The following is a 22,112-nucleotide window of genomic DNA, read 5'->3' on the forward strand; positions in this document are numbered from 1 at the left end:
ATCGCAGAAGTAACGCGTGCGATCAAATCGACAAAGCAAACTTAAACGATGCTTGAAGTATTTTTTCACCCATTAATGGGTAAACAAATTACCCATTTTTTTGACGTAGAATACGTCTTACGGCAACATATACAGGGGTCCAACTTCAAACATCGAGAGCGTCACGAAAATTGTCCAATTTCAAACGTTTTAAACTCAGTCAGTTTTCAACCGATTTCCGTCATTTTTGCAGCAATCGATTGGAAAATCATCTAAGCACCCGTCCAAATACATAAAATTGTAATCTGATTGTTCGAATTATTGTACTATTGAAAATTGTTGAACCTTGTCGAAACGTAAATGTCAGCATTTGATTGGTCGCTTGCTGCCTTTCCCTAAAAAGGACGACAGAATGGAGTACCTAGTTAGCCGGGAATGCACTCGTTGGGCTATATAAGAGACTGCTTCTCCTCAAGCAAGCTCAGTTTACTAGCAGCGGGCAGCAGCGGCGGACAGTAGCAGCGATGGCAGTGGGCAAAGGCGGCGTGGAGCAGCAGCGGGCAACAGCGGCGGCGACAGTGGTTAGCTATAGCGTGTGTGGCTTGCTATATAGCGTGCGTGGCTTGCTATATAGCGTGCGTGGCTTGCGCGTACATGTCTATAGCGTGTCTGTGCATGTCTATAGCGTGTGTGGCTTGCTATATAGCGTGCGTGGCTTGTTATATAGCGTGCGTGGCTTGCTATAAAACGTGTGTGGTTAGCTATAGCATGTCTATATCGTGTTTGGTCAGCTATATAGCGTGTATGTGCAAATCTACAGCGTGCGTGGCTAGCTATATAGCGTGTGTGGCTAGCAGTATAGCGATTAAAATTATCATATATAGTTGCAAATAAATCACCTCATGTTGATTTTAAATATCACAGTAAATGATTCAGAACTAAATAAAAAATTTGTCATTTTAAAAAAACAATATTCAGTTGTCAATAAATAGCATTGACAAACATTATTAACCTCTTTTGACTTCAGCTAAGCCTCAAAATTTACTGAGTGTATTTTAACAATTATTTGAAGAATGTTTGAGCCAGTGAGCCTGAAACACATAATTTTTCGCTCAAGTCTTACCGCAAACTGCAGGAAATTGTTCGTATTAAGCCTAGTTAAACGGGAATGCACTATTGGCCCTCGTCTATAACATCTTCGTAGCCACTGTCTAAATTAAGCTATCTCAGTGCAATTTGATACAAAAGACAGCCTCAAAACAATTCAATTTCATTCTTGTTTTGGATACGGCAGCAAGTGAAACTGCATAGCTGCACATAGCTTCTGCTGATGTTTATTGTCGTTACCGCTGCCGGCTATAGAGGTAAACGTCATCTGAAGCAGAAAGACCATTAAATTGATTAACCCCATTGAGCAAGAAATACATAAGACAGGCTGTCGTATTCTACGTCAACTCTGCGGTCGTGTCTTATAAACAACCTCTTCAACTTTTTCCAAGAACATGTCTTTCTAATGCGTACAATTTTACCCATTTCACATTTTTATATTTACCCATTTTTTGACAGCCGCATATGACAGAAAAAAATGGGTACAACAATACCCATTAATGGGTTTTAGACTCTTACCGTGTACGCTCCGAGCGAAGTAAAAATTGGCTGCAACTGACAGAATATAAACACACCCAAGTTTTCGCTTGCTGCTGGTTTTTTCACTAGCGTTCGCATGCGTGAAAAATTAAATCCAAGTGAAAAAGGTGAGATCCACAACCTTAGATTTCGCTGGATCGAATTTGTTTACAGTTTCAAGCGAAGTGAAATTTTTGCAGGTTGCATTTTTCACGAGCCCCCCCCCCCCCCAAAGCTGCCCACGTGGAATGTGTATGGCCCCTAAATAAAACATACACAAAACTGGCGAAGAAATCATTCAATAAATTTGGTTAAAAATAAACTAAATTCGTGTGATAGTTGTGGTTGAGGGTATTCTTTGTTGATTAGGGTATGTTTGGAGTGAATCACGAGTGAAGAGAATCAGGAACTTGAATTTTATTACAGTTTGGCTGTTTTAATAGCGCAGTGTTGTGTTGGTGACATTTCTTGAACGCGTTCGTGTTACGCTGTACATATGCTTGTCGCCGATGGCAAGTTTTGCTGAGAGGCAGAAACCGGGAGAGCGGCAACTGTAATCATGGAAACGGTTTGTTTGTAAATGTTTGTGCGAGCGCTTGACTCACTGGATGCTGCTTCGGTGTCTAAGATAAGCGCATACATTTACAGACATGTTTATTTTACCTGATGGTGGCTTTCACCGACATGAACCAAATTATTAATTTTTATCATCCGCGTGTATGTTGTATCCCACGATTTTTTTGGACTGGTTGTGTGCTGAGGCTAGACGGCGCAAAGCGCAGCGTTTTCATATGTTTTCTCATTCTGAGAACAGACGCTTACCGCACAGCTTGTTTGTCTATTTCGCGATATTTTTTAATTGTTAAAATGTTTTGAAATTTTGAACTTAAAATTTGGCCGATTACTTTGTTTCGATATGCACTGTTTTTTTTGCTGTTCATTAGGTTTTTTTTGCGTTAACGATTGTTATTAACGGCGAACATCCATATAGTTTAACACCTGAGCAGGCTGGATGCGACCATACCCGCGTTTAGAAATATTTTACTTTTTTCAACTCGCTTTCGAATATTAGTCACATGTCAAATGTGATGAAGATAGCAACTGGCTACCAATCAATAACCATAAAACGTGCCTAACAACTAGTACGGGGTATAGTCAAGACCATATGGGTTATCGTAAAACCATCTGGACTATAATCCGTTTATGGTTTTTGTTTATGCAGGTACCGTATAGTGGCCGTTATCGCGACATATATTAATTGTTCACAGTATTGTTTTTTATTATTAAATATATCAACTTTATTGATTCTAAAATAACAAAAAAAAAGATAGACAGGTTTTGTTTTTAGTACAGCGATCAATCGTTTGAGTTCGGTTTGCGGTGGCTGGTGATCTGGAGATTCGTATCGCACAGCTTACTCTCACAGGACATGAAATCGGTGCCTGCGAATCAGCTCGTTGATTCGCGCTTAGCTTTTGTATCTGACGATTATTTATTTGGTTTAGATATTATCACATACATAAGACACACGTAACACTCAGGAAGAAATCTTCCAAAAAAGTTGGTACAAGATGAACTACTCGAAAGTACCAACCTCTGTAAAAAAAACCTCTGTTTGAGTAGTTTATGGAGGTTGTGTACCTGCACAGCCCTGCATTTGTCTCGTTCCCACTCGAAAAATGCAGCATTGATTTTGTAAACAACTTTTTGACAGTTTCGTAAGGGATTTTGTTGAGGGCTCGAGTAGAGCCGCTAAGAAGAAAATTCATTCCGTTCATTTTCGTCGAGCAGTTCATACTGGTGTTGGTACCGGGTGATGTGGGGCAAAGAGTACCAAAAAAAGTCGCCATTGTTACGTATGTCTAAATATGTGATATTATTCTTCACGTTCCGGATTTAAAAATATCTGATCATATTACCTACCACGGCGAATCTTGATCTTTCCCACCCCATCATACTAACAAAAATACCCTTCCTGTGACATCTATAGAGATGCAGAGGTGAACTCGATCTCATAACAACGTTTGTCGAACTAACAATCATCTTCCTATTTTTCCCCAACGACTGTCACATCAAAATTTCTCTTTATGGCTCAGCAAAATACATTGCTGAAAGTGTATCAGCAAAACATTTGTTTCAAAAGTTTGCTGTAATTCAGTTCTACAATTTACTGAATTTCTTTCAGTAATTTTTTTTTGTTGTAAACCAGTATTTCATTGATAAATTTACTAAAAACCAGTAATCGATTCAGTGATTCGCGAAAATACAGAAAATCTATTTGCTGAACAGAAAACAGTAAATGAATGTTTGCTGGAATCCAGCGAAAGAGTTGATATGTCAAAAAAATTTACGTCAAGCTGTCATTAGTAAAACGCGCCAAATCGCTGTGCAGCTGGTACGGGACCATCGCTAAGCTCCTGATAGCGGATATGGGACCATAGCTAAGTCACTGTTGGGCTAGATGAACTTAAAAGTTGAAATGATAATCATACATCTTTAGTTCAACAGAAATTTGGCTATGATCCGATGGGCGGATGGAAGCTGGTGCCTGAGGGAAACATGGTTCCCTTGAATTGACTGGTTAACCAGCAAATACATTTATGCCTTGCTGAATGTACATCAAATTGGCATAGCTGACAACCAGAAGTTGTATTTTGTTTTACTGAACATGCAGCAAACGATCTGTCATTTTTATGCAATTGAGCATTACTGAATAATCAGCAAATTTCATTTTGCTGAACAGATTGCTGGAAACACAGCACACCAAAAATCAGCAAAATGTTGCTGGTTTCCAGCAATGAAAATTTGGTGTGTAAGGACGTGACCAGCGCCGTTATTGATCTTTTTAAAGTGAGAGTTACTGAATTGTTGTACATTGAAGATGGTATAACATCCCAAAAACTATATATGTGGTTCTCTGTGCAACTTCACAAGCTCAGGTCGATCACGGAGGTGCAACTACGATATGTACGGTCGTCAATGCAAAAAAATGCTCATGCTCATTTACGAGCTAATGCTGCTTTGCGACAATATCGTAAAAGAATTTCGTTACTTAAATGAAACATACACAAAACTGGCCAAGAAATCATTCAAAAAATTTGGTTAAAAATTAACTATGGTCCCATCCTATGAAAAAAAAACTCCTATTTAAGCTGTTTATGAGGGCTATGCACCCTATTAACGTTTATTGTCGTTTAAATTGTTTCAATAGGAAGTTTTCGCAGTGAAAGTGGAAACTAGCTATATGGCATCTCTGGTGCTCCATTCGAGGCTAACATCGCTGTGAATCCACAAATCTCCTACATTTATTTTAAATGCAGGTTTGGACCACATCTGAACCATTGACCATGATTAAGTTAAAATCAAAGATTTTTTGTTCAAGATCAAACACTGGCTAGAAGAAACAAAGTAAACTTCGATTATCTTTAATGCCAGTTAACACAAAGCTCACATTGGTTTGATATTCTAGCTGTTGTGCATCCTGAAAAAAGAAGCTTCAAAGGAATCAGAAATTATTTCTGAAAATGACGTCGTCACTGGTTTAGTAGGAGAGGTTTAGAATGCCCCATAAAAAGACCCTCCTATTTTTCCCCATATTTAGTACATTCTGGTATGCACAATTCCCCGATTTCGACTCCGACGAATCAACTGATTGTTACAACAACTCTTATGGGAGTTTAACATGGGGGTTTACTGATTGATCAGTATACGAAATCGGTCGACGAAACCCAACCAAATCGAGTGATTTTAGGGTGATTTCGTTCGAGCCCATATACGAATCCAAACGAAACAAGTAGATTAGTCTGGTGATAAAATTGTCTGAACCATACGAAATAGGTTGAGAAATCGGTGGATCATATTCTAAATCCAAATGAATCAGATTAAATATGCAGATTAGTAGAGATTTTTTTTATTCAAGCATACTAAATAGGCTGATTAATCCATGTATAGAGTTAAAAAAACAAACAAGTAATTTGGAAGTTAAGATTTAATTTGAACTTATATTTTAACTCACATCGCAGCCGATCCATACCTTCAGTTCAGCACCTCTGGACCGGGTAATCCTCTTATTAAAGTTATCGAACCAGCCGGTTGAGCTTTAGCTATTGCTTGTACAGCCGGGAGTTGAATAAGGGCTTTGATGATTCTTTAACCGAATAAATTGTTTTGTTTTGTTCAGATGCTTGGAACAGAAACTGCTTGGAACAGATTGTTCTAGTTTTGGATTAATAGATCACAATCTTACTCATTATCATTATATAATAAATTCTCGAGATGAAAGACAAAATAAATCTTCTACGAAATGTAGAAGTGCAGCAGGAAATTTGTCTGAAAGTTAAAAAACAGTTGCTCTGTTAATGATTAAAGAAGTCACATAAACAATCCATGCAACTGTAATTGTAAAGTACTCAAGAATGTGTTTTTACTTACCTGAAATATATAGCATTATTCGGCGAAAAATCTTATGCTGCTTCTACTCCCGGAACCATTTTGAAAAAAGACTACGAAATCCTATTTCGTTTGCTTATTAATCAACATAAAAAATATCATCCGATTTTACTTTATATAATAAAGCGATCTTATAACAGATTAAATTCACATCTTACGATTTAATTAGCCAAGAAATAGTCAACATACGTGGTTTGACGAAATTGACTGATCAATACGTCGACACAAACACCCGATTTAGTTGATACATGCATATAATACCATCTGTCAAAATTTTCTATCGAGTGGTTACCCGAAAAAAAATAACATCAAAAAAACCTTAAAAGTTGCTGTAATTGTACACAGTTATACTATAATTTAACTACGTTTTTCATTGTAAATACATCAATTTTACATTAAATATCATTGTCCAGAACAATAAAAAACAATGTTTTTGTCATTTTTACCATGAAAAAGGGGGGTTGTTATGTTTCTTAACAGCATTTTTCCAGGCATTTTTCCCATACATTTAGAAGTCACTGACAATGTTTTTCATGGTAAAAATATTGTCGGTGGTAGATGCAACAACGAAAAACGTTGTTAGAACATGGTAATGACAAAAATCGTTTGCATGTTTACAGTAAAAATACCATGTTTTTTATGGTTACAATAAAAAACATTGTCCGTTTACTGTTTTCACCGCAAAGTACATCGTAAATTTTTTTTCGGGTACACTCCCTGAGCTGACAAACATGGACTAATGTAAATATGTCAAAAAAATAAAAATTATTACAAATCTGGTAAAACATTCAACTGTTAGTTCAATTTAATAAGGCAACAGTTATTCTCCTTTTCAACCATGTTCCACGGCAGTAATTTCAGCCGAAAAGAAAAAGACGATCAAGATGTCGTAAATCTCAAGCGAAAAGTAAAAACTAGGAGAGCTCTATTTTCGACAATTAAGCGTATAAGTATCAGCGTGACGAAATAACGATCCAATCCTTTTTCGAGCAATATATCCGATTCCGGTCGTTCAGATAAACGTCAAAGTTAGGCGAAGTGTGAGGTCTTACGCAAGAAAAGTTTCAGAAAATTCTACTTGCTATTGTTTTAAGCCGTATTTAGACTAATTTTTTGCTGAATTGCGTGCCGAAAAGTAAAAGGATTTTGAAAATGTCAAGCTACATAACTCTTCGTGCTATAATGAGCCCGGGTGCGTTTTTATTTTCAAAATATTTGCTAGTTTCAATTGCTTGTCCTGAAGCGTAACAAGAATCCTCTCAAGACAAGTGAGGTTAAAAACATGTTTTTTTTTCTAGGAGCTCACAAAACATTCTCGCAGATCCTGTGCAGCAGCGGGGCTACTCTGAATGTGATTCGTTCTAAAACACTTTTAAATCAGCAAATTTTCCAGAAAAGGTTTTACGCTGAAAAGCAAGTTTTCAAACGGGATAAACCGCACTGCAATGTTGGTACAATCGGACATGTTGATCATGGAAAAACTACCCTGACGGCTGCTATTACGAAAGTTTTAGCTGACAAAGATTTGGCCGAAAGCAAAAAATACACTGACATTGACAACGCTCCAGAGGAAAAGGCTAGAGGAATTACTATAAATGTTGCCCACATCGAGTATCAAACGGAAAACCGGCACTACGGCCATACCGATTGTCCGGGTCATGCCGATTACATTAAGAATATGATCACCGGCACAGCTCAAATGGACGGAGCTATCTTGGTTGTTGCTGCAACTGACGGAGCTATGCCGCAGACCAGAGAACATTTGCTTTTAGCCAAGCAGATTGGTGTTAATCATATTGTTGTATTCATTAACAAAGTTGATGCTGCTGATCAGGAAATGGTTGATCTTGTGGAAATGGAAATCCGGGAGTTGATGAGTGAAATGGGTTTCGATGGAGATAATGTCCCAGTGATTAGAGGATCTGCCCTGAGTGCATTAGAAGGAAAGAACCCAGAGATAGGTTCAGATGCCGTAATAAAACTGCTGGATGAAGTAGATAAGTATGTACCGACGCCAATGCGCGACTTGGACAAGCCATTCCTGCTGCCAGTAGAATCGGTCCATAGCATACCTGGACGAGGTACAGTGGTAACAGGACGCTTGGAGCGTGGAACTCTGAAAAAAGGGCAGGAGTGTGAATTTGTCGGATACAATAAGGTAATTTTACGTTTAAGTAGCAGTGAGTTTGCTTTGTTGGAGTGGCCTACAACCTAACGATTTTTTTTAAGGTTATTAAATCAACCATTACCGGCATTGAGATGTTTCACAAAATCCTCGAAGAAGCACATGCTGGCGATCAACTTGGTGCTCTGGTTCGAGGTATCAAGCGAGATGATATAAAACGTGGAATGGTTATGTGCAAACCGGGCTCAGTCAAGGCTAATGACAATTTCGAAGCCCAGGTGTACATTTTAAGCAAGGATGAGGGCGGTCGTCACAAGCCTTTCACTAGCTTCATTCAACTGCAAATGTTCTCACGGACCTGGGATTGTGCAACTCAGGTGCAAATCCCGGATAAAGAAATGGTAATGCCCGGCGAGGATGCCAAGCTACATTTGCGCCTGATGAGACCGATGGTGCTGGAACAGGGCCAGCGGTTTACTCTGCGAGACGGTCACATTACTTTAGGAACCGGAGTAGTAACCAAAGTTCTGAATCCGTTGACTGAAAAGGAAAGGCTGTCTCTGGTCGAAGGCAAAAAAGCGCGAGAGAAAGCTGCCAGTGGAAAGGCCTAAAACAAAAGGTGTCTGCGAGCTTTTAAGTGCGTTGTCTTATTGTAATTTTTATTGGATAAGTACCGATTGGTGTTAGTGACATAGAGCTGGAATGATCAATACGCATCATGAATAATCGATAAATGAGGGTTGTCGTTTCCTGTTGAGAAATTACCTAATTCTCTTTTGCGAAATACTCTTAAAAATATAATATAAAACATATTTCTATCTTGTTCAGGTGAGGTGCCCATAGATTTGACAACAATGTACCCGTCTCCAGAAGAAAGCGCTTATATCTAATTGGGATTAAAATCGAAACAAAGTTATACTGTACTGCGCAAGCCTACAGAAAGTTTTTCTTCTACTCGATTTGTTTAGTTTATATACACTATTTTTTAGGTTCACCTCAGATTTACCTATATTGAATTGATATCGGTATGAACATTTCATATTAATTAGAGATGGTCGGGTTTCAGGTTTTCAAACCCGACCCGTACCCGTCGGGTTCAGGTTTGAGAACTTTTGAAAGTGCCGGGTTCGGGTTTGGAAATTTTTGAAAGTGTCGGGTACGGGTCGGGCTCGGGTTTGGTGGAAAAAAAAATTCGGGTTCGGGTCGGTTTCGGGCTTAAAAATTTCGGGTTTTTGTTTAAAAACCCGAGACCCGACTATATCAAATAAGCATATTTACAAGATAATGATGTATAATTTCATGTAACTGTAAAAATCACTAACATTTCAATACCATTCGAGGTTCAAAGCTTCAGGGCAGCCTCAAATTAGCTTAAAAAATCGACTTCCAAAAATTAATCTCGGGTTCGGTCGAGCTCGGGTTTTACAGTTTCGGGTTCGGGTTTCACAAAAATAAAATTTTCGGGTTTCGGGTTTGAAGAAATCCAAACCCGACCATCTCTAATATCAATATCATTCGCAGTAAGTGGTGTTTATTTACCTGGACAAAATTGTTATGATTAGATATTTATCAATGATTCAAAAGAGTTAGTTCATCGGAAGAACCAATTCCTTTGAGAGCATTGAAAATTGCCAAATTTTGCATGGCCTATTATACGAATGTTCCTTTTCATTCCCATATATAAACTAAGGGAATCACGATTGGTAACTTTTTAAGTTTCGAATATTATAAACGTTTGTAGGGGTATGTGGCAGGACAATTATCATCACAGGGGCACTCCGAACATCAAAATTTAGCTTACCAATCATAAACCCATCATGGTGTTAAAATTTCAATTAAAATACTTGCACAAAATATCTTAATCGTTGAAAGCGCACATTGTACTGAAAACAAACGTTAAATCTTTATCTTTTTTCTTCTATGGACATATTATTCGAGAATAAATCAAGGGCAATTATGGGACGTTTACTCTATTTTAGTTAATATAGGGCAAACAACTAAAAAGTGGGTGCCAAACCGATGAGTAGTAGATAAAAAATGTAAGCAGTTTATGCATTACATTCGCTCACGTATGAACTTCCTAACAATACTTGAGAGTTCCATGTAGACTTGACTTATGGTTCTCATTTGTCATTTATGCCATTATTGTGGAAATTTCATAAACCTCTATTGTGAAATTGATGTTTCAAAATGACAGATCAAGACCGCATTACGAATCACGAATCAGGAGTGGAACGTAAGTTTCTGTAATAATTTATCGTTGCCTCGATTTTCAGGTTATATAATTTGTTTTGAAGTTTTTGTGAAGCATGTTCAAAAGCCAAGACGACAAGCAGAACGCCAACAGATTTGAAAGGGTATGTATCTCATTTCCACCTGTGAGGGTAGTGTTTATAATTGTTGTTTCCTAGCTTGTGCTGACATACTAAGCAAACCATTTTATTGATTTACAGCCTAATAAGCTTTTATTCAGCGGTATTCGCCTGAACTATAGCTTAAGAAGCCCTCATATTCCGCAGAAGATAAATGTTCAGCCTTTCTGCTGTTTTGGCAGCACGGCGCGAACTGAGTTCAAAGAAAAAAAGCACATCACCGCTGCGACGGTAATAATCCGCAAAACTTAAACTCATTTGAATTGACCGTTATTTTTAACCACGAAAATAAATTTCGTGGTATGTTTGTTTGTCTGTGCTATAATGACAAGATTATCAAATATCTTATTTCAACCGATTAATATTCATAAGTCCGTGGTTGTCTATATGTATATGACATTTACAGTTCAATTCCCTAAGTACGAGTTAAAAATATATATTTATTAATTCGAAAAGCATTTTTTTTGTGAGGAAATACTCATACGGGAAAATGGCGTTATTCTTATAGAAATAAATAGTCATTTTGTTTCAGTGTAGATATGTCAGTTGGGTTAGTAAATCTGGCAACCCTGGTAACAACCCAAGCCAAAAATAAAATTGTTTTTTACGAGTACGCAAATACATGATCGTTTTAATTTTTACAGTTTTTAATGCAGATATTTAATTTCGTTTGGTATATAGTTAATATTTCAGATCGTTTACGAAACTGGTAACAGGTTAAGGTTCGTAATTGTATCAATTTGTAAGTGGAATTGATGAAAAAGATCTGAAATTTCAAGCTGCTATTTTGTTTACATACAACATCTAAATGTTACAGAAAAAAAAAACAACAAAATGCATCGAAGAGGCGGAAAAAGAATTCGAATGGACGAACCACCTCCGGATTTCGATGAGCCGCCAGAGCCACCGTATCAAAGGTAAAACTATAACTTCTGCCATCAAAATTATTGACCTCATCGTTGGTTTTTCATTCAGTGAACCGCTTAATGAAAGTTGGTCATCAGGAGGTGCGGGCGAGGGTCCTTCTGAGGAAGCTCACCCGGAAGAAGAGACAACTGGGCGTGGTCGGGGTGGACGAATGACTCGTTTAAGGGCCCGAGGTGGAGTACCACTGAAAGCGCCGATTATCGACGAAGATGATGACGATATATTTTTTGGATCCCGATTCGAGCAGCAGCAGCAACAGAAAAAACGTAAGGCTCCTCGTAAGCCTCGAGGTGAGGGTGTACCGAAAGAACCACGAGAGAAAAAAGAGCGGGTCTATCATCATGACCATGAGGAAAGGGTTGTGGTCACGGATCGGGAAAGTACTACTGATGAAAGCAGTCTGTATTTTATCCTGAGACATTCCAAATCCGCAATTACTGGAATCGTCGACGATTGGATCGAGAGCTACAAGTTGGATAAGGACTCGGCACTCATTGCTCTTATGAATTTTTTTGTTCACGCTAGTGGTTGCAAAGGAAAAATCACCCCTGAAATGCAGCAGACCATGGAGCATACAGCTATCATTCGTAAAATGACTGAAGAATTTGACGAAGACAGTCATGAATATCCGCTTATTATGCCCGGTCAGCAATGGAAGAAATTCAAAATGAATTTCTGCGATTTTGTACAGACATTAGTGAAACAGTGTCAATATTCCATCATTTACGATCAATTTTTAATGGATAATGTTATTTCTCTTCTCACCGGTTTGTCTGATTCTCAAGTACGAGCATTTCGTCATACAGCAACACTGGCAGCGATGAAATTGATGACCGCATTGGTCGATGTGGCATTACTCGTTTCAGTCAATTTCGACAATGCCGCCCGACAATACGACGCAGAAAGATTGAAGCCCCGCGATAAACGAGCTCCAGATCGGTTGGAATCGCTGATGTCTAAACGGACCGAACTGGAGGAGAACATGGACGAAATAAAGAACATGCTAACGTACATGTTCAAATCAGTTTTTGTTCATCGCTATCGAGACACACTACCGGAAATAAGAGCGATTTGTATGTCCGAGATTGGTATTTGGATGCAAAAATTTTCGCAGAATTTTTTGGACGATTCCTATTTAAAGTACATCGGTTGGACGTTGCACGATAAGGTTGGCGAAGTTCGGCTACGCTGTCTGCAAGCTCTATTACCGCTGTATGAAAACGAGGAACTCAAAGGAAAGTTGGAATTGTTCACTTCGAAATTTAAAGACCGAATCGTGGCGATGACTTTGGACAAGGAATTTGAAGCCGCCGTTCATGCAGTGAAGCTGGTGATCAACATTTTAAAGTGAGTATGATGTATCATTATTTAAAGAATAACAGTTTTTGCTAAGTAGTTTTTCTGCAGTTTTGGGATGGTGCACTAGAGCTAAAATAAGCAATCAAAACTCAGTATGATTATACAGCAGGAAACAATAATTTGTAAAACAAAATCACTTAGAATTTTTTTTTTTATGTTAATCGCTAATAACCTTCTTCTCTTTTCGCCTCAGAATCCATCAAGACATCCTGACTGATAAAGACTGCGAAATAGTGTACGAATTGGTATACTCATCCCATCGTGGTGTCGCTCAAGCCGCTGCTGAGTTTCTGAACGTTCGATTGTTCTGTTTGGACGCTGATGCTCAGGTCACGCACACAAAACGCGGCAAAAAACGTCTGCCAAACACTCCACTACTGCGTGATTTGGTTCAGTTCTTTATTGAATCAGAGCTGCACGAGCACGGAGCCTATCTAGTGGATTCGTTTATCGATAGCAATCCGATGGTGAAGGACTGGGAGTGTATGACTGACTTGTTATTGGAAGAACCAGGTCAGATGGAAGAAACGTTGGATAATAAGCAGGAATCGACTTTGATTGAAATCATGGTGAGCGCGGTTAGGCAAGCTGCGACTGGAGAGCCTCCAGTTGGACGCGGTAGCAGCCGAAAGATGACATTGAGCGCTAAAGAAATCAAACAGGTTCAGGACGATAAGCAAAAGTTGACAGAGCATTTTATACATACGCTGCCACTGCTGTTGAATAAGTACAGTGCAGATAGTGAGAAGTTGACCAATTTATTGGCAATTCCCCAGTATTTCGACTTGGAACTTTATACAACTACCAGGCAAGAAGCAAATTTGCAAACGTTACTGGACAAAATGACCCATATCATGTCGATTCACGTAGACCGTGACGTGCTGGACACGTGCTCGAAAACATTTGAATTCCTCTGTACGGAGGGAAGCGCCATCTATACACGATGTGATGTCGCCCGGTCAAATGTCATCGATGAATGCGTTAATCGTTACAAGGAAGCTATTGATGATTATCGCAATTTAATAGCCGGTGAGGAGACTCCAAATGAGGATGAAATTTATAACGTCAATATTAGCCTGAAGAAGGTTTCTATCTTGTACTCTTGCCACAATTTGAATCCATGGAATTTATTTGATTCACTCTATCAAGATATTGAAGAATGCCTCTCGGAAAATGCCGGAGACAATGGAATTCCTCATGAGGCTTTAGTTTACTGCATTGAAGCGTGCTTTTTCTCCATCAAGTGGGGCTTGTACTATTTGGAAAATACGATGGACAGATCGGCAGCCAAAGAAGTGGATGAATTGCGTGAAAACCTGAAGAAGTATATGGATGCTTGTAATAATTTGATGTCTTACGAGGTTGCCCCGATTGTGGAAGCTGCTTATATGTCGATCTGTGATCTACTGGTGGTGTTTAGCGATCAGTTGGTCAGCCATCCAAATGAACCTATCCGTCAACTGGTTTACATTCCCAGTCCCGAACAGCAATTACTGTTGAATGAGTTTGTGCAAACGAATGTTTTCTCGCCTGAACAAGAAGAAGGACACGATGAAACCAGAATCGAAGAACTGCACAAACGACGTAACTTTTTGGCTGCTTACTGCAAGCTGATCGTCTATAACGTCCTACCGATGAAATCGGCATCGGAAATTTTCAAGCACTATTTGAGGGTATGTCTGAGGTAGTTTTACTTTAAAAAAATTCGTTACATGTGTTTGGTTTTCTAGTGCTATAATGAATACGGTGACATAATCAAAACTACGCTCGGAAAAACCAGAGAAATTAACAAGGTGAACTGCGCCTTGACTATGTGTTTGAGTTTGATCAACATCTTCAAGGACATTCAGGACGCTTCAACAGGTGGACGCGTGTCGAGAAACTCTCAAGAATTCCAAGACCTTAAGGAATTGGCCAAACGGTTTGCTCTTTCGTTCGGCTTGGATGCGGTAAAAAATCGTGAAGCGATTACCGTCTTCCATCGTGCTGGAATTTTGTTTGCGGTTACGATTCCGAACGAAGCGTATGAAGATCCATCGGCACCGCCTCCTTGTATCGCGTTTCTTGAAGTACTAGCCGAATTAACTAACAAGTTGATCAAGCAGGATAAAAAGCTAATGTAAGCTGTTTTTTTTTTGGTTATCCTAATTCATGAAACATTTTTGATATCTTTTTAGTTTAAGCTTTATGGAACGTCGACTCAATGCTGGAATTCCATCGAGCCGATCCGAAGATTGGCAACCTTTGATGACATATAAAAATTCACTGTTGCACGGTGAAACAGATCAGCTCCCGGTAACGTCAAAACGAGCATATTCTCGTAGAAAGAAGGATTATGATCATGATGACGATGAAGAGCACGACGATGAAGACGATCAGGATTATGTAGCGTAAACATTGCATAACATACACTTTTATTCCTTGTAACATCTACAATAAATATTTATAAATTTAAATTATGATTCTTCTGACTCAAAAAATACCAAGTTACAACTCTCTCATTTGTCGTTGGATTTTGTCTCTAAGGTCTATTCATAAAGGTATACCACAGAGGTAAGCAAAAGAATAAACTAGGTGGTTTTATCAACATAAATTGTAAACAACGTTTTCTTGTATTGAATTATTTCTTTTGTTATTTCGATTATGCTCAAAAATGGAGCGTTAGAACAAACCCGATTATCACGGGAGCTCGCAGTCTCAACATGACAGTCTGCTTAAACAAGCAAATGGTTGAATGTTCGAATCTCAATAGAATCAGATCGTTTAATATCTGAGGGAGAATTTTACGCATGGGTTTATTCTTAGCCTCCGTCCCATCTCGCTACTTGACCCTACTCATGATAAATTCAAGAGAAACGAATTCACGCGCAGTTGAATGAATACTAGGGTGTCCCAAAAAAATCGATGTTGAAAAAGTCAAGGCTTATTATACTAGTCACTTCACGGTGAAATCGGAGTGAAGTGAATACAGTCCTATTACGGGACTCACGTAATTGAGAAAAACGTCACAAAGTGACATCTGCCATGAAATCTAGGTTATTGGTGCTTATTACAAGCACTATAGTTAAATTGGCGATATTTGGCAGAAAAACTAACGAGCCTCAGTAAAGAATATCAGTATAAGCGTGTAGAGGAAGGGTAAAAGTATACAACTGCGTCCCTCACTGACCACGGTGACAAAAAAACGTTTCCTTCCGTTATTAGTTGTTAAAGATACAGCGATTAACTCGATCTCTGACAACGATTGTAACACTTCTTGCTCTACTTCACTAAGCGGCCCTAACGACGTAGCCGGCGCCATTATTGATCTATACAAAGTGAAAGTTACTATTGAATTACGAGCCAGTAGTCGTAAATCCGAATCGTGGCTGCGAAATCAGTGTCAAAAATACAGAGAAGGTAGAATTTTGAATCTTACCTTACACATCAATCGTTCAATAGGATTCTACGAATGAAGAAAGGGAAGTGAATGCTACGCATATTGCAAAATTAAGACCTTTCTTGCTAGTTGAGCAACTTAAGTATCTATTATTATAAACCTAGACAACAGGTAGTAAACAATAAATAATCCTATTGCTACATACTTTTTCGAGCAAAATCGTTCGCCTCTCTCATTGCACGCTCTAACAGTGCTTCAAATCGCAGCGTTTTCACTTTTCTACTTCGCATGTTACACACATGGGCAGGGTTTTGTCCTTTCGGGGCGGAAATGTTCGCTTTGAATACATTCGCGACCACTGTTGCCCATTTATGAGCATCGAAATTCTCGTTAACTTTTGCAGCGGGTACGGTGGCACGCGCTTTGACATGATCATCCGTAATACTTATCACCAAAATCGGCCGATCAGGGAAATGTCGGGTAGCTTTATTCAACTGAACTTCTTCAAGAATGAAGGAACTTTCCAAAAAGTGAACAAGAAATGGGTGACTGTCCAGTGGTTTCTCCTGTTGCAGGTTCCTCATTTCCATATCAATAAACTTTCGAAGCGATTCGCGGGTATGATCCTTTAGCCGTTGGTATAGTTCATGGATAACCTCTAGGCATTGCTGTCGGAGAGCGTATGGCAGATTGATGTTATTTTCCGAACCGACAAGCAACACATTTTTCAATCGCTGCATACGTGTTTCTATGCTAGTCATATCTTTAACTAATTGTTTATCCATGTCATCTTTCAGTTGATTCACATCGTCGCTTATTTGCCTTCCTAAAAGATAAGCTTTGACTGCAGCTTTCCCGGCAATAGCGTGGAAAGCGTAGCATCCAGGTTTGGTCTGAACTAAATTTGTGATGCAAAACTCTTGTATTTCAGCGGTTGATTGCGCATGAGTTCCACAGCAGAGTTCGGTGGATAGGTTCTTTCCAATCTCCACAATTCTCAGGTTGTGCTCCGGATAGATTTCTCCGGGTATTGTAGTAATCTGAAAACCCAAATACAATGTTTCAAAAAACTAAATAAAACTTAATTTGTCTCTTACCTGGTCAAAATCCAAATCACACGAATTGCAAACACGAGTACTAACCGGTGCATTTTGTTGGATTAATTTACGAATTTGATTCTCTATCGCTTCTACATGACTAACTTCGATTGCGGGACCACATACCACCAGTTCTAATTTGAGACCTTTATCGCCAACGAAGCTACTCCTCTGGCAAATGGGAACTTGTAGCACTTGTCTAGTAACGGAATTCAGCAAATGTGTCGCGGTGTGATGCATTATGTTAAAACTTCGTCTGTCCGCATCAACTGCTAAAATTATCTCTTTTCCTATTGGTAGCTCCATTGGATCATTGGTTTCGATGGTATGTAGGATAAACCCGTTGTGCTCAACTACTTTAATAATATCATATTGTTTAGAGGCATCATCTGCTAACCAAAGCCGACCTGTATCACTTTGCTGTCCGCCAGATTCGAAATAAAAATTGCTTTTTTCGGTTATCACGTGGCAAAGCGATGTTTCAATTGGAACTATTGAGGTGATTTTGGTTTTAATTTGTGGAATATCGTACATGCCTTTTTCTGAATTGAAACTATAATTATACTTGTATTCGTTGCGGGTAGGGCATACTTGAGCATGATGTAAACCTTGTTTAAGGTCAAAGGAAGAGTTGAGAGTTTGCTGCAATCGTGTGGCAAGCTCGAGTTTAGCACCATCTTTAAAATGCTTGGAATAATTCTCATACCCATCCAAATCAAGCTGTAAGTTTTCTCGCTCAGCTATTCTAACAAGTAAATCTTCATCTAGTCCATAGGTGTCATACATCTTATGAATCTGGTTCCCATTGAGGCTTGCGATACGCTCTTTTGCCTTCAGTCTTTCAATTTCCGCCAGTGCGTACGTTAAACCAGGATGATCAACTAAATCGGCCTCATCAAGGTAAGAGTACTTTTGCAGTAGCGGTCGAGACTCGCTGCGCAAATTGGAACAGAGTTTTCGATAGGATTCTCCCTCATGCTTAATGATAAGCTGCGTTTCAGTAAGCCTTTTCTCCATTTCAGGATATGTGCTGCCCAAGCTTTCAACAACGAGTGGTACTAACTGGTGTACTAGAGTTGGACAATTGAAAATACGTTCCGAAAGCGATAAAGATCGGCGTAAGATACGACGTAACTTATGGCTGCAATGTGGAGAGTAAAAATATCAAAACTATGATTAAAGGCACATTCAAAAATTGGACTTACTTTTGTGACGGAAACATTCCATCAGATAAACATGCCGTAATCATTCTGGAATGGTCAGCTACTAAGCGATACGCAGTGTCTAATTCATACTTTTTGTTTCGAATGTTATATGTTCCGCTATATTCATCTTTACGAGAAACCTGTAATTTACAACATACGTTATAATTTAAATAGAAATAAGTGTGCACATTCATTACTTTGTGCATATGCTCGATAAGAGGCATAAATAAGTCTGTATCGTAATTACTACTCTTATTTTGGAGATGGGATACTAGTCTTTCTAAGCCTAATCCCGTGTCTACATGCTGTTGAGGTAGATTGCTAATTTTCCCACTATCTAAATTTCTGTTATATTGTACAAACACTAGATTCCATACTTCGGTCAGGTCGGGCCTACCAGCATTTACAAAACGCTTTCGACGTTTTGTATCTAGAAAGTTTTCTGAATGATCAATGTGAATTTCGGTACAAGGCCCACAGGGTCCTGATCTACCCATTTCCCAAAAATTATCCCTAGCTCCGAAAGGGATAATCCTGTCCGGCGGAACACTGAAAACGAAACATAGTTCAACACAAATCTATCATGTGCATAGTTTCACCTACTCACCCTAATCTGACCCAAATATCACGACATTCCAAATCAGCAGGCAATCCCATCGGTTCGTCACCTCCAAAATATGTTACATATAACCGATTACTGTCAATTCCGTATCCCTCTGTCAGTAATCGCCAAGCCATTTCACAAGCGTCGGCTTTGAAGTAGTCCCCAAACGACCAATTCCCCAGCATTTCAAAAAATGTATGATGGTATCCATCACTGCCGACAACGCTGATATCATTATGCTTACCACCTACCCGAACACACTTTTGTGAATTTGCCACTCGCGGGTACGGAGCTTTTGTTGTTCCGAGAAACACATTTTTAAATTGATTCATCCCAGCATTAACAAAGGCTATGGTGGGATCGCTGAATGGAACCACCGCACTGGACCGTACCAAATGATGATCATTTTCGCCGATAAAAAAATCTAAAAAACGTTGTCGGATCTGCTTGGAGGTTGGTGGCTCAGTACGGCCGGAGTATGAACGATTAGTAAAACGCTGCCTCAAAAAACAAACTTGATGTGCAGCGCGCCGAAAAGGGTGGGACATACTTATTACGTTCGATCGAGTCAAATTTTAGCGGCAAGACGGTCGTGTATTATGAAAGTTTAGATGAATACTTTATCTTATGAAGGCACACATAACACAAAGCTTGAGTTTGTTTATGAAATATACTGAGCTGACACTTACGAGAAATGCCGGCATGCATGCAGCAAATCATAGAGGTGTTCATTTTTTTTTTGGTTTACACTGGAGAAAATATGCAATTGCATTTTGCATATAAAATTGGCACGCTACGTTCAACCATGCACACAAAGAAAATATTACCAAGCGAACCGGTAAAAACAACGTCAATTTACGTAAACCTGGATGTTTTCACTGGTTTAGGTCAATAATACGCATACAAATTGGTGAAAACAATGCAACAGCTCAATAAAATACGATTACTTAATTTTGGGTAAAAACTTGAATGATGTTTTTGATATTGATATTGATGATTCAAGGTATCCAATTTTACCTAAATGACGACTTCCGTGTAACTACTCAAAAGTAAGTAAATCACTTTTACCTAAAAGTACCTTCCCGCCGAGCTTCCCGCATAGAAGGGCTGATTTACGTGGGTATTTTTATTTATTATATATTTTATTTATGTGTGCGTAATAAATTGTAATTTGGTCGCCAACTTAAGGGGTAATATCCACCAAATGCTCAAAAACAAGACTTTTTACATGATTTTTTTTAAGGGCATTTGAGATGTAAGGTATATAAATAATATATTATTAAATTAAGCAACTCTTGGAGAATAAAAAAAAAATTTTTGCTATTTTTTTCACTAAATGGCGATTGTGCAGCGATTGCCGTGAACCGCTTTTTTAAAAGTTCTTTCGCGGTGAGCAGTAGAAGTCGTGCCCAACGCCACCTAAAACCAAACCAATTTTTTTTTATTATCTACATAAGTGTCGCTAGTGAAGTACTTACTTACTTGTTGTTTGGTCTAGGGTCGAACGAACTAGAGATGTCCAGCTTCTTCTGTCTTGGGCTGCCGCTCTGCAGTCTCCTCGTACACCAGCAGATCGTGCATCTTCCTCCACCGCGCACATCCACCGCGTGCGAGGCCTACCACGGAGTTGACGGCCTCTACCTGGTTCTCTACTGAAGATAATTTTGGCGGCTCTCTCGTCAGGCATTCTGGCTACATGTCCAGCCCACTGAAGCCTGCCCCGCTGTATTACCTTCACTATATCAGCATGTTTGTATACCTGGTACAACTCGTGATTCATGCGTCTGCGCCACACTCCATCTTCCAGTTTACCGCCAAGTATCGACCGCAGAACTTTACGCTCAAAAACTCCGAGCACTCGTCGTTCAGCTTCCTTCAGCGTCCATGCTTCATGTCCGTAAAGGGCCTCCGGGAGTATCAGCGTCCTATACAGCGCTAGTTTTGTGCGAGTTTGCAAACTACGGGACCTTAGCTGGTTACGTAGTCCGTAGAAGGTCCTGTTCGCAGCTGCAACTCGTCGTTTCACTTCACGGCTCATATTGTTGTCACATGTCACAAGCGTACCAAGATAAACGAATCCGTCAACCACTTCAAATCGTTCCCCATCCATCTCCATCTCAGCACCAACACCACGGGGACTCCCACGCTCTCTACCAGCTACCATGTACTTCGTTTTGGCAGAGTTAATGACAAGTCCCAGTCTTCGCAAAATGGCAACGGTTTGGAAAAAAAAAATTTTTTTCGACAAAAAAAAATCGACTTTAATTGTTTATAACTTTTGTTGTTGTTAACCATTCGCCAAAATCGTGTGTACTTCACTAGATAATCTAATGAAGAAGCTACAGTTAAAATTTAAGGTCAATCGAATGTAAACTTTTTCAGTTCTACTGCTTGCCGATTTTGAAAACGCGTTTAAAGTTTCAAAATGCTATAAATCTTAAGAATAGCAATAATAAAGCCCCTAATATTTTTTTTACCTTCAGTCAGCTATCCCTGCACCGTAAAGTTGTCCTTCTTGGGCTTTGTTTTCCTCTTCTTCCTTTTTGTCATCTGATGTAAGACTGCGTCTAGCCTCATTCACGATATCAGACATGCGATGCTCAGCGACTTTGACGTGGTTGGCGTCCAACTTAAACTTGTCACTCATATTTAAGTACTTTTGAATATAACTCACAGTTAAAAAATATAGAAAAACTCAAACAAAGAACGTACACAACGAGAACGGCCGATCGACTAAACAAATGGAATTTGTGAGTAAACACATGTCCTGTAAAGACGCTATAACGGTCGAAACTTGGTGCAGCGACCTCTATACTTCATATTTGTAACACAACAACGATCATAGGTAACTTCTGCTAGTTCATAAAGCCTCGAAATAAATAGAAAACCAAGCATCGCCAAAATAAACGAAAAGTGTTATCTTGGAACATAAAAGTTGTTCGGTAAAAATTGATTCAAACGAACTTTGAGTTTAAATCAGTACTTGAGCG

The 22,112-nt window shown here is 39.1% G+C and overlaps 3 protein-coding genes across 4 annotated transcripts; 2 read left to right on the forward strand and 1 right to left on the reverse strand.

The window, feature by feature from the left end:
- The first annotated feature begins 7,067 nt into the window (after nt 1-7,067).
- On the forward strand, nt 7,068-8,913 carry LOC129721631 (elongation factor Tu, mitochondrial). Its single transcript, XM_055674392.1, has 3 exons — nt 7,068-7,246; nt 7,353-8,212; nt 8,284-8,913. Exons 1-3 carry the CDS (start codon nt 7,207-7,209, stop codon nt 8,788-8,790), a joined length of 1,407 nt encoding a protein of 468 aa, XP_055530367.1. The 5' UTR covers nt 7,068-7,206; the 3' UTR covers nt 8,791-8,913.
- Nucleotides 8,914-11,115: 2,202 nt separating this feature from the next.
- Nucleotides 11,116-15,293, forward strand: LOC129725419 (cohesin subunit SA-1). Of its 2 annotated transcripts, none has more exons than XM_055681242.1 (6): nt 11,116-11,293; nt 11,369-11,468; nt 11,527-12,825; nt 13,031-14,510; nt 14,568-14,956; nt 15,015-15,293. In XM_055681242.1, exons 2-6 carry the CDS (start codon nt 11,386-11,388, stop codon nt 15,229-15,231), a joined length of 3,468 nt encoding a protein of 1,155 aa, XP_055537217.1. In that variant the 5' UTR covers nt 11,116-11,293; nt 11,369-11,385; the 3' UTR covers nt 15,232-15,293. The 2 variants fall into 2 exon arrangements, with proteins under 2 accessions (XP_055537217.1, XP_055537218.1); XM_055681243.1 differs by having other exon boundaries at nt 11,117-11,273; nt 11,370-11,468.
- On the reverse strand, nt 15,236-19,811 carry LOC129725420 (alanine--tRNA ligase, mitochondrial). Its single transcript, XM_055681244.1, has 5 exons — nt 19,126-19,811; nt 18,716-19,067; nt 18,519-18,658; nt 17,314-18,454; nt 15,236-17,256 (listed from the first exon to the last, which is right to left on the reverse strand). Exons 1-5 carry the CDS (start codon nt 19,668-19,670, stop codon nt 16,414-16,416), a joined length of 3,021 nt encoding a protein of 1,006 aa, XP_055537219.1. The 5' UTR covers nt 19,671-19,811; the 3' UTR covers nt 15,236-16,413.
- Between the last annotated feature and the right edge of the window lie 2,301 nt (nt 19,812-22,112).

The sequence above is a fragment of the Wyeomyia smithii genome, chromosome 2 (assembly GCF_029784165.1).
Source record: "Wyeomyia smithii strain HCP4-BCI-WySm-NY-G18 chromosome 2, ASM2978416v1, whole genome shotgun sequence".
NCBI lineage: Eukaryota > Metazoa > Arthropoda > Insecta > Diptera > Culicidae > Wyeomyia > Wyeomyia smithii.